The sequence below is a fragment of the Cibotium barometz genome, chromosome 12, assembly GCF_041138505.1.
Source record: "Cibotium barometz isolate CiBa-2024 chromosome 12, ASM4113850v1, whole genome shotgun sequence".
Taxonomy (NCBI): domain Eukaryota; kingdom Viridiplantae; phylum Streptophyta; class Polypodiopsida; order Cyatheales; family Cibotiaceae; genus Cibotium; species Cibotium barometz.
The window spans coordinates 52,032,838-52,046,007 of record NC_141057.1 but is presented as its reverse complement, the minus strand read 5'-3'; the positions used below and the strand labels follow the sequence as shown (position 1 = coordinate 52,046,007).

The following is a 13,170-nucleotide window of genomic DNA, read 5'->3' as shown; positions in this document are numbered from 1 at the left end:
AGATACCGCAACAAAAGTATGCATGAACACAAAAAGCAACACCTCCAGATTGGAGACTACCATCTCCCCGTCCTGGCCTCGATGGGCTAAACCTCCAAGCTCCATCCTAGCCAAAGGCCAAAAATGGGTAAGGATGTCGGTGATGCGGAGATCGTGGAGATGGTGAAAGACCTCAACTGCCTGACCTTGGATGGCAGTTGCCACCAACTCGGGATCCCACTCTGTCCTCTAGGCTACATTGAAGGGCAAAGAGAAGATCATCACACCATTATCTAGCATAGAGGGCTTGGAGTGGTGAAAAACCACAAACCCGAACAGGGACTATTGTCTCCTCAATAATGCCGAAAACTGCAATCCACATACTGTCCCACCCCCTCCCCCCCGCCCCCCGCCCCCCGCCCCCCGCGGGAGTCTGGTGGGAGCCCTCACCGGGGAGACGGCAATGATCATCTCTACCGGCTCAGAAAAGTGGTGAATCAAGAGACGGACTCATCCCGCCAACTGCCTCCACTCTGGGTCAAGGGTTGTTGGGGGGCGACGAGAGTGCTCGGATGATAAAGGCGGGGCAAAGTGCGTTGCGGCGGGTGTAGTCGGTGTCGAGACTAGGGAGGGGGGGTGGTGAGAGGGCGGAGGGGTGTAGTCGGGGCCTCGTGCTCTGTTGTCTGAGGACCTACCTCTCTCCCTACCCCTTGGTGAGAGTCAACATGAGAATCGGGGGGGAGGAACCACCGTGGTCTCTTGGACCGTCGCCGAGGGCAAACTCTAGCTAAATGACCCATTTGTCTGCAAATGAAGCATTGGCTTGGTAGGCCATAATACTCCACGTGCTGCTGTATGGGGTCGCCTCGGAGGCTAGGAATAGATATACAATGCGGTACAAACTCCGACGAGGCTACACAGATGCGGAGGGATGGAATCCCCACTGCCCTTGCTAGGGTCAAGGCAACGGTTTTTTTTGGGGGGGGGGGGGGGGGGGCTGCTCCATCACTCTCCCGACGGCACCACCAATCACTGGGAGAAGAGGAAGGTACTCCTTCCCAAGGCCTGGGAAGCAAAGGAAGCTCGAAACGCCAGCCAATGGGTCAAACATTGGATCGAAGCCACGCTGCCACCATGCAAAGAAGGCTTGTGTCGTACGTAGTGCAAGGGGACTCAACTGCATGACACGGTCTGACGCCGATGGCGAGTCGAACTCCACCTGGTAATATCCACGCCCCAGAGGGTGAATATCGATGATCTTTGCAGGTTCACCGATGAGGTTGGCCCGAGAAAGATCCCTGAATTGTTCGCGCGCAGGGAGGCTACCAACAATTTTGCAAACTAGGGTGGAGGTCTTGAGTGAGGCAACAATCGTGGCACGAACCCCCCGTAGATCCGCTTCGGAGAAGGTAATGCAAGCAACGGCAGCTTCGGTCGGTGGTTGCCATGAGGGTAAAGACCAAAAAAGGCTGAAGCTTGCCGAAAAAGCTGAAAACCCCAAAAGAAAGCACCAACCTGCACTGAAGGGGAGAGAGGAGAGGGACGGGGAACGAAAAGGAGGATGGAATGAAAAAAGGGGGGAGGGGGAGGGGGAGGGGGAGGGGGACCTCAAACAAGAAGAGGGGGAAGTAGGGGCGGACAACGAAGAGGGGGGGGCGTGAAAGAGTGCACAGAGCGGAAGCAAAAGAGCACTAGAATGTGCTGAATAGAGAGTGCAGGAGAGAGAGAGATATTGAGCAACTATGCTGAATATACTGAAGCAATACAATCCCAACCAAGAGACACAGGCAGTCTCATAAGTGAGGGAGCAAAAGATATACAAGGCAAGATGAAAAAGTGAAAGGCCAACCCACCTATTTATAGGTGGGGAGAGCTGGCCAACTAGAACTACAGAAGCTGGCCAACTCGACATCTGTAGCTGGCCGACTGGGAAAAAGGCATCGAGGCTAGGAAAAATCCCAAAAAATATATATAAAATAAGGGTGGCCAGCCCACAATCAAGGGCCATGCAAAAGGGACCAAAAGGACACTAGACATGGGTAGACACCCCCTCTCAGCACCAGATGCTAAACAAACTCCGAGAAGCCGAAGAAGTCGTTCTCTATCAAAGACAAGAATGCAGCAACAACAGGTCCCAGGAAAGCTCCAAGCAATCCCCACAGCAACTCAGCTACAAAAGCAACAGAACAAGCTGACAGGTACACCGCTCCTCTAGAAGAAAACAACCATGTAGGCTGCGTCATGCTGCTCCAAATATTGGTGCCAAACCCAAGTGTAAACACAGTGCCACAGAAATCCCTAGAAGCTTGTAGCTCCAAGAAGATAATACCCTCAAAAGAAATAGAGTCCATCTGCTCCAACTCTGTACCAAGAGTAGCCAAATGCTCTACAATAGCATCCTCCTCGAAGGTCGGCATCGCCAGATGTAAAAGCTCAACTGCCCCCTCTGAAAATTGATGCCGGGACTCCACAGGCCCAACCAAATCCAAATCCCAATCCTTCAATCCCTGGAAGTACCACTGTGCCCCAAGCACGATCACAGACACACCTGACCACAATCCAGAATCCTCACACAGAGTAAGGGAAATAGGAACATTCACACTAGTGGTAACTGAAGTAGTAGTAGCCTCCTCAACAGCATCACACAACCTAGAAGCAAGCTCCTCCATAGAAGGCAAAGGGACCAGCAACACATCCTGGTCACTGGTTGATGAAGAAAAAGTCGGAGGCGAAGCAATAGGAGACAAATCCCCCTCAAAAGCTGTGAGCAAAGATAGCCCACTGTCTATCTCAAAAACATTACCAAAGATATCATCCTAGCAAGGAGAAGTATGCACAAAAACTGAAGGCAAGGCAACAGGAGTAACAAACTCCTCAAATGCAGTGAGCAGTTCTTCAAACCCCGGTGCTTCAGTTGGAGCAATTATTAGCCGAGAGCTCGAAGATAAGCAGAAGGGCGCCCATGACCAGGAGTATGAGCGCAACGAATTGCTCAAGTCCTTTGGCTACATAGGTGGCCAGAGAGTCGTCGTCTTGTTTGACAGCGGGGGTAGCACGGAGGATGTGGTCACGGAACAGGCCGCTAGGCGTGCCCGTTTCGAGCTGACTTTGGTGGACAAACAGGTTGAGGGTTTTAGCACAGGCATGACAACGAGCGTCAGGTATAAAGCTCTAGGTGCTAAGTTAGCCATTCAGGGCATAGAGTTTGTGCGTGACTTTATGGTTGCCCCTCTTGTAGGAGCAGACATAATTTTGGGTATTCAGTGGTTTCACAAGTTTCTCCCTGATGTCAAGTGGGACAAGCACACGTTCCAGATCAATCGGAATGTGTCAAACACCCCGGTGACCATTAAGTGTGAGCCAGGAATTCCGAACTTTCCGCTCATAAGCCACTTGCAAGCTAAGCGAGCAGTCAGGAAAGGCGCACAGTGTGAGATGATTTACATCCGACAACCCAGACGGTGGCCAGTGCTTCCGAGAAGTACTCGGTTCTCCACGAAAAGTTCCAAAAGATTTTTCTTCGGGACAGCCTCCCTCCCCAGCTCCCCCCGTCCAGATCAGAGGATCACAGGATTGACCTCCTCCCAGGCTCGGAACCCCCGAGCAAGTTCCCGTATCGCCTTTCCAAGGCAATGGAATCGGAGTTGGACCGCCGACTCCGAGAATTGTTGCAAACTGGCTTCATCCGCCCAAGCGTGTCGCCATTTGCAGCACCGATCTTGTTTGTCAAGAAGAAAGATGGGTCTTCCCGTTTGTGTGTCGATTATCGTGCACTCAACAAGCTGACTATCAAGAGCAAATTCCCGATGCCTCGAATTGATTATATTCTTGAGAGGCTGAATGGAGCAAAGGTGTTCTCGAAACTAGATTTAAAGAGTGGGTACCACCAGGTGCGGATTGTGGAGGGGGATATCCCCAAGATAGCCTTCCGTACGGAACAGGCCCACTATGAATTTGTGGTCATGCCATTTGGCTTGACGAACACCCCAGCTACATTTAACCGTACGATGATGCGTGCCGGGAGTTGATTGGGAAGTGTGTGTTCATATTTCTGGACGACATACTAATATTTTCAGCTATGGTTGAGCAGCATGACATTGATGTGGAGAAAGTCCTTAAGTTACTGGAAAGCAATGAGCTCTACGTCAATGAAAAGAAGTCGGAATTTTATCTGTTCCAGGTGCATTACTTGGGATATATAATTAGTGCTGAAGGCATTCAACTTCATCCGGCTAAAGTGGTCGAGATTGTCAACTGGAAAGTACCTCAGACAGCCTATGACATCAGATCATTTGTGGATATATGCCAGGCATATTCCACCCACATCGACAAGTTTTCTGACCTCTCGGCAGATCTCACCGATCAGCTAAAGGGAGTGAAAACAAGAAGGCAAAAGATTCGAATGACTCCACGAGCATTGGAGGCATTCCAGAACCTCAAGGTGGCTTTGTCAGAAGCGCCTTGTTTAGCACTTGCCTCATGGGACGAACCATTTCAAGTGATCACCGATGCGAGTAACATCGCAATTGGAGATGTATTACAACAAAATGGTCATCCAGTAGCTTACATGTCTCGTAAGTTACTGCCCGCCGAGAAGAACTACTCAGTCTATGATCGTGAACTCCTAGCAATTATACAGGCCTTGAAACATTGGAAACATTTCCTGTATGGCCGTGACTTCGAGGTTCGCACTGACCATCAGGCATTGCGCTGGATTCAGACGATGCCAAGTGCACAGTGGAGTGATCGACAACACCGCTGGAGTCAGATATTCCAGCAGTTCAGTGGTATGATTGAGTACCTTCCAGGAAAGGCCAATCTAGTGGCCAACGCTTTGAGCAGGAAGGGACAAGTGTCTACGATTTAGACCACTAGACTTGATCTTGTTGGTACAGGACTAGAGGACATGAAGCACACGTACGTAGATTCCGAGGAATTCGGTACACAATGGGAACAGGCATTGGATGCCACAGGACCATGCCATTTTCTGTTACGCAATGGTTGGCTTTTCTACAAAGGACGACTATGTGTCATGAAGTCATTCCGGGCAGCTCTTCTCCATGATGCCCATGACGCCATTACAGGTGGTCATAGGGGCATGAATTGGACTCTGGAGAAATTAGAACGACAATACTATTGGCCAAAGATGAGGCGTGATGTGTTTACATATGTACAACGCTGTGACATTTGTCAAAAGGTGAAAGCTCCTCGTGGAACGAAGATAGGGTTGTTACAGCCCTTGCCAATTCTTGAGGGTCCTTTCCAAGACATTTCCATGGACTTTGTCACGAATTTGTCTTCCAGTCCGAGTAAGCGTAATACCTAGTGCTGAACTATTGTTGATAGGTTTAGCAAATTTGTTATGCTTATTCCTTGCACGGCCAATGTGACCGCCGAGGATGTTGCCCAGTTGTTCATTCACCATTGGTACCCGATTGGCGGGATTCCTAGAACCATAGTGTCAGACCGAGATGCCAAGTTTACCAGTCATTTTTGGAGGGCATTGTTTGATAATTTTGGTACTAAGTTGAATTTTTCCAGTGCATTCCACCCACAGACAGATGGCCAGACAGAGATATACAACCAGTTGGCCTTTGATGTGCTGAAGTGTTATGTCCACGATCAGCAAGGTGAGTGGGAATCGTATTTGCCTTTAGTTCAAGCTATTTTGAATGACTCTTTTTCTTCAGCTATTGGCTAGACTCCATATGAGGCAGCGTTTGGAAGACCTTTCCAGTCGTTGTTAACCAGGACTTCGTCGTCAATACCGGAGGCGAACAGAGTGACGGAGTCTTACCAGGAGATTTTAGAGTCAATGAAGGACAGATTGGCTAAAGCGCAAGAGGCCTACACTCGACATGCCAATAAAGACCGAAGGGATACGAAGTTTTCGAAAGGAGATTGGGTTTATCTTCGGATAATGAAGCAAAGATTGAAGCGCGTGGATGAAGCAGAAGTAATGGTTCCAGAACAGATCCTTCTACACCATTTCAAGCATGGCTCAGGTCGAAGACTACGACAATTCCTCACAAAGTTTCAAGACCAGGGAACTCATGAAGCCGTCGACAAAGAGTTTTTCGAAGACTATCCAGCGTTATTGACAGATTATTTGGAGGCTATATGCAGCTTCCGTCAAGTTAAGCAGAAGGGGATGTCACGTGCATCCCGCACTTGGATGCCATGTAGAAATTTATGTACAGAAGGTGCATGACCTGGGATGGTGAACTGGTCCCATGTGAGCCCAGTCCGGGACAGTCAACCAGGGATCCATCTCAGTCGTCCGAGGTCAGGTGTGCATTGTCCTGCACAGGAGTCCAAGGTCAGGTGTGCACTGTCCTGCACATGAAACAGTGCCAGTCCGCGCTGTGAGTCTCCCTCTGGAATGATGTCAGTTGTTCTGTATGTTTGGTCTGCCAACAGATGTCAGCAGACAGCTAAGTAGATGTAGGTATGCAATAGGTTTGGACACGGGGAAGGCTATGGGCCACCCCAAGGGAGCCAGGCAGTCCCAGGACTTGCCCACCAGTCCAAGGAGGAGCTGGGCAGGCTGTCGGCCAGCCCAAGAGGGCTTGGCCAAGCAGCCGCCTCGCTTTTGGGCCAGCCCAGCCAGTTGGCTAGCCCATAGGGCAGCCTAGACTGCAGGCGACCAGTGCCCAGGTGCTGCCCCCAGCAGCCTGCGCTGGCCAAGACACAGCCCACAGAGGCAACCAAGACAGTCTAGTGTGAACACGTGGGATTTCCAGCATTAAATGCTATTAAAACAGGTCGTGGAGGGAAAGTGAACCAACCGACTGCTCCTGATGGGATAGTATAAATGGTGGCGGCCACAATCCCATTCACCATCTCATTATTCACCAAGAGCTCAAGCAAATCAAGGGCTAGACAAGCCAAGGGAGTTGCTAAGTAAAGGGGTGGAGAACTGAAGGTCAAGGGCAGGGATTTCCCAGCCAAGAAAGGTCTAAGATTGCTGTATTTTCTTTCAGATTTTCTCATCATTCTAATAAAGTAAATACACCATCCGTGGTGGGGGCCCTACAGAGGGAAATTGGGACCCAATACTGTGTCCTCCCCACCTCTCCCCCTCTCTCTCTATTTTCTGCACTTCTCCTTTCAGTTTGTGCGTTAATTTCCATCGCGAAAAGAGTGCTGAATTCTGAGTATTGAAGTTACCGATTCTTCTCCGAAGCTTCGGCATATTACATTTGCATATATTGCGTGCTAGGCCGCAAGATGCCCAAGCTAGATGGCACATCGGTAGCAGCAGCACATCGGCAATCTCAAGGCCTCTCACAGCATCTCCTTTCAGATTTTTGGAAGAGACTGTGGGACAACTTTCGGCCAAGAAAGATCACCCTCTTTCTTTGGTTGATGGAACATAGGAGTCTAGCGGTCGGTACTTGGCTGGGAGTTGGTGGTCAACCAACGGCTTGCCCACGGTGCAGCCACCCCTAGGTGTGATGTGGGGGATTGATCGTAGTAAAACAACCTTAGGCTTAACTAAACTTCACTTAGAAACACTTAAGAGATAGACAATGGTGTCAATGCAATGCAATGCAGCTATATTAAATGGATGAGTTACAATGAAGATCTATAAATAGATCTATGCTTGTCCTAGATGAGTATCTATCTCGGGAAGAGAGAGATGTTGAATGTTGATGATGAATGACTGTTCCCTTCTCCAATGCTGAGGTCCACCCTTGGAATGTTGGCTTTCCTCTATGTAGGAGGTAGGAGATGACTAAACTGAATGCTTATTGTATGCTGAATATGCTGGATGCTGAACTGTTGACTCCCTTTGCTCCTTAGGAAGGAAATGTCGAGAACAGGACAGATACTGAGATGTTGAATGACTGAATGATGCGCTTCTATTTATATGTGTTTATGCTGCACGTCGGTTTTGCTGTCGGCCAGATACCTGGGACTTCACGATTGCATTAAATGCCCTAATAATGCTATCAACTGCTGACCACAGTCCACAGCTTGATGTTTTAAATGCCCTAAATGCTCAGGATGCCTCATGTGCTATTGTTGGGGCTGTAACAGTCCCATACACATGCTGCACACAATGAGATATATACTATAAATGCCTTGGATAATACTTGATGATCCTGAATGCTATCTGATTAATGCTTATGGATGCTAAGAATGCCATGTCACTTGTACACCTATTGGTGACATTCCCCTCTGCTAAATTGTTGCTAGGTGGTACACCTCGCAAACTTTTGACTCCTTTGCTGATCCTCCTCCATTGCCCCCTTTTGACTTCTGTCGGGACTGAGGTCGACTGTAGGAGTTGAATCCTTTGAGCCAAAGACTTCTCCACTGTGGGAAACATGGCAAATGCTACTAAATCTGCTTGGAAATACCTAGGTCACCACTGACCTGTCTGTGGAATCCTTTCACATACCATCTCCGTCGTTCCTCAACCTCTGAACCTCCTGAGGCGATGTTGGAGCAAACTTTTGTCTTCTTCTGTGGAAGAGAACCCCCTACTGCCAGTTGAAGCCCAAAACTCCATTTACTACTTTGATGATGGATGCCATTCTTCCCCATGTATACCTTGCAGATGCAAAATGCTAGACTGACTACTAGGATGACTACTATGCTGATGCAAGCCATGTGCAACCCTATATGCTATGCAAGAATGCAGATGGATGGGTTACTGATGCATGCCTAAGGGGAAAACCCTAAGGATGGCCTGCAAGATCTTGAGAACTAGATTTAACTGAGCAGAAGCGATTAACATGCTGACTTACTGAATGACCTTTGGAATGAACATGAACTAAGGCTACTCACCCTGTAAAGCTTTGATACCAATGTGACATGCGGGGGATTGATCGTGGTAAAACAACCCGAGGCTTAACTAAACTTCACTTGGAAACACTTAAGAGATAGATGATGGTGTCAATGCAATGCAATGCAACAATATTAAATGGATGAGTTACAATGAAGATCTATAAATAGATCTATGCTTGTCCTAGATGAGTATCTATCTCGGGAAGAGAGAGATGCTGAATGCTAATGATGAATGATTGTTCCCTTCTCCAATGCTGAGGTTCACCCTTGGAATGCTGGCTTTCCTCTATGTAGGAGGTAGGAGATGACTGAACTGAATGCTTACTGTATGCTGAATATGCTGGATGCTGAACTATTGACTCCCTTTGCTCCCAAAAGGAAACGCTGAGAAGAGGACAGATGCTGAATGACTGAATGATGAGCTTCTATTTATATGTGTGTTTATGCTGCTGGTCGGGCAGGGTTTTGCTGTCGGCCAGATAACAAGAACTTCACGATTGCATTAAATGCCCTAATAATGCTGTCGGCTGCTGACCACAGTCCACGACTTGATGTTTTAAATGCCCTAAATGCTCAAGAGAGTCACAATGCCTTACGTGATGTTGTTGGCGCTGTAACAGTCCCATACACATGTTGCACATGATGAGATATATGCTGTAAATGCCCTGGATAATACTTGATGATCCTGAATGCTATCTGATTAATGCTTATGGATGCTAAGAATGCCACGCCACTTGTACACCTCCTGGGTGTGCACGTGACATGACACCAAGAGACCCAGAGACATTGCCTTTGAAATTGCCTGAAGGCTCAGTAGATTTGGCAGAGGATTCTCCGCATCTTTGCTATGGACAGGGCATCGACCCAGATCATCGCATGGGGCACTGTCACTTGGGCCACAGAGGCTGGAGTGGTCAGGGCTTATGAGGAGGATGGGGGAGGGCTAGGCCTTCAAATCTCTCACCATTGTATTGCAGCAGTACTACCAGTCACAGCCCCACCTACAGGCGACTAGCGGCCAGGCTCATGGCCAAAGATAGGAGATTTGCAATAGCATAGCAGCCTAGCACATTTGGTGTGCTAGATGCAGCGAGGCCATCAAGGGTACCCACACTCCGCCGGCAGAGAGCATCAGGAGCATATGGCTTGATATCATTCACCCCCTCCGCCGTCAGTGGGGGAAGTCATTGGGAGGTTCAGACCGCAAGCGGAAGCAGCGGGAAGCTTTCTTGCGACTTTGGAGGCCCAGCCCTTTGGTGCGATGAAGGCTTATGATTCAAACCCATTTTTTATAAATGAGATATGACAGTTGCTCATACTCCGCATACAGAATGGTATTGCTGCAGGGCACAAAAATCGCACATATGGTGGAGATGACGCAGATATGCTTAAAGGCAAAGAATTATAGAATTCTTTTTGAGAGGAGGCAGTTAACACTATAGGGCATATCCTTAACAAGAGTCATGACACCTCAAGAAGCTTATTCAAGTAAGAAACCCTCAGTTGCATATTTCAAGACATTTGGTTGTGATTGTTTTGTGCATGTTCTAGACTCATCCACATCCAAGTGGGATTCCAAGAGCAAAAAGTGTATCCTATTGGGATACAATATGGAGTCAAAGGGTTATCAACTATACGACCCAAGGGTAAAGACGATAATTTTCAACCGTGATGTGGTGTTCAAGGATCAACCTCATTATTGTGTATGTGCGTACATATATGAGCATACATATATGTGTACATATGTGTTCGAAATTAGGTGGGAGACCAAGTCTCGGGAGGTCATCCATCCCAGTTTTATTCACGCCAATGCATGCTCAACTAGAGGTTTCCACAAATTGGTCTAGCATCCAAACCCCAAAACCTTAAGATGATGGAGAACCTCTAGTCTATCCATTTTGAGGAAATCTCCTGGTGCTACGCTTTGGCACCACTTTTCTCAACACTCCCCCTTGATGCCAACTTACCCACTTATTCTTTAGCTCTCAGATGTTGAACTTGTCCATGTTTTCTTAGCTCACAGGATCAGCTTGGCTTCTCTAGTGACTCAAAGGTTACACTTCAATCCATGGCTCTGATACCATGTTGGGGGGGCAAGTCTCGGGAGGTCACCCATCCCAATTGTGTTCACGCCAATGTGCACTTCACTAGAACTTTTCTCTACAATATGTATGTATGTGCATGCATATATATGTTCCTAATGTATGCATGTATGTATGGAGAATGCCCTAAGTACCTCCCACCACACAATCGACAAATGTTGTTGGTCTCATGTCCCCAAAAGAAACCAACATTTCACACAAAGGGGACATATAGCCCTTCATGTCATTCATTGGAATGTGTACACGGTCCAGCCACGAAGTTAACGCTAGCTTTTCTAGCTTATGTAAGGGGATATGTTGTTGGGTGAGGAACCTCATTGGCCATATTTGAGCTCAAATTTATAATACAATCTTTCTATCTATCTACTGCTCTAATGTCAGTACAAAATTGACAGCGTTGCACTCACCAATGGCCATGTACAACAGCTTTCTCGGTCGAACCATCGCAAAAATCCGATCGATGTAGTCAAACATGTTCTGGAAGACTTCAGTGAACGTGGTGGGCGAGGGCTGCAAACACGCCAAGATAATTCCAAAGAATTCAGAACGCAAACTGAAGCAACCAAAATCAAACTTTGCCAACAAAGCCCTAATCCAAAAAATCCAAATTTCACAGGAGGAAATTATACTCAAAATCTGCTTCAACAATTTCTTCAAAATTAAGTAAAAAAGAACAGGTGATGGGGAAAAACACAAAGAATTCTTTTTAATTGATTTTCGCCCCCAAAAAAAGCAGCTAGGTTTAAAAAGAGCAGAGGATGCAGAAGAAACCCTAAAATCAAAGTAAAATATTACCCTGTCTTCAGGGTGAAAGCAGGGATGGATGATGCCATTCATGTCGAGGTAGAGGTTGTCAAATTCCAGGCCGTTAGGGTTGCGCTTGCTGGTGTCGATAGGAACGGTGACACCCTCAATGCACTGCGGCTCTTCTTCAATCACATCCGTAACTATGAGGGGGTATTTGTCTGCTAGCCAACGGTAGAAGGCTGGCACACCCATTGTGAATCAGCCCCTGCAAAAAAAAAAAAAAACCAAAAAAAAGACCCTTCTGCAACCCTATCAAGCCTTTCTCTCTCTAAGCGTGTTGCTGTTACTGTACGTATGGTTTGCTCCAGAGTTTGAAGAAATTCGCTCAGAAAAAAAGGGCGGGAACAAGGAGTCGCCGAGAAGATGGAATTGAGGCGAACCAAGGGGTGGGCGAGAAGGGTCCGGCGCGGCGAAACTCTAGTTGCCCCCTTCTAAAAAGGGTTGGTCGGCTCAGACACTTCCACCCTACTACAATAAAATCAATTGTTGCTTTTTGTTAGTGGAAGCTCGATGATCACGGTGATATGATGATGATGGTGGTGGTAATGACATGATATGATGATGATGGTGTTGCTGCTCATGTCGCACGAGGACTCGTATCCTTCTATGATGATTATTATAATGGTGTTCTTGATATGTTTCTTCTGATTATCGATGATGTTGATATTAACAACACTGGGATGTAGAATCACCAGAAGTCGAATCCAACGCAAAGACCAACATCAAAACGTAATTGCTTCTATCTAATAAGTCGATTCCATTTAACCATGATTGTACCTCCTAGCTACAATGTTGTATAGCAATCAAAATGTGTGGCCAAATCTATTATATGCAAACAAATTTTGTTAATTCCTTCTACTGCTGCACTACTGTATATATTTGGCAAAATAAATCGTATCCTTTTCATGTGGTACTACCAGAACAAACAATTGAACATAGCCAATTATGATAACATTCACAACTACATCCCATAGTGCACATTCATGCACAATTTATGAAAATTTCATATTTGGCAACGTTTGAGTATGCAAAAGAACACCACACAAAGACCTCCCCACTGATTAGTGAGCACAATTGAATCCATAGCCTCTAGAAGTCATAGGAGTTATATAGCCTTCTACTGTTGCACTACTGTATATATTTGGCAAAATAAATCGTATCCTTTTCATGTGGTACTACCATAACAAACAATTGAACTTAGCCAGTTGTGATAACATTCACAACTAATCCCATAGTGCACATTCATACACAATTTATGAAAATTTCATATTTGGCAACATTTGAGTATGCAAAAGAACACCACACAAAGACCTCACCCACTGAACATAATTGAATCCATAGCCTCTAGAAATCATAGGAGTTAGTGTTAGGAATCATAAAAAGTACAAGTATAAAGGATGTCATTTTTACAAGATAAGCATATAGGTGATATTGCACCAGTAGAACTTATAACTATGTGCATGGAGTTAGTGTTAAGAGTCATAAG

At 46.8% G+C, this 13,170-nt stretch overlaps 1 protein-coding gene across 1 annotated transcript in view; it reads right to left on the bottom strand.

Annotated features, from left to right (window-relative positions):
• The window catches only part of LOC147633561 (5'-3' exoribonuclease 3-like), a 71,910-nt gene extending 59,708 nt beyond the window's left edge, over nt 1-12,202 (bottom strand). Inside the window, exons 1-2 of the mRNA XM_086806676.1 lie at nt 11,673-12,202; nt 11,285-11,387 (exon numbers count right to left, since the gene is read on the bottom strand). Of these exons, the coding sequence (XP_086662802.1) occupies nt 11,285-11,387; nt 11,673-11,876 (307 nt within the window). The 5' untranslated portion in view covers nt 11,877-12,202. The remainder of the gene's footprint in view (nt 1-11,284; nt 11,388-11,672) is intronic.
• Nucleotides 12,203-13,170: the final 968 nt, after the last annotated feature.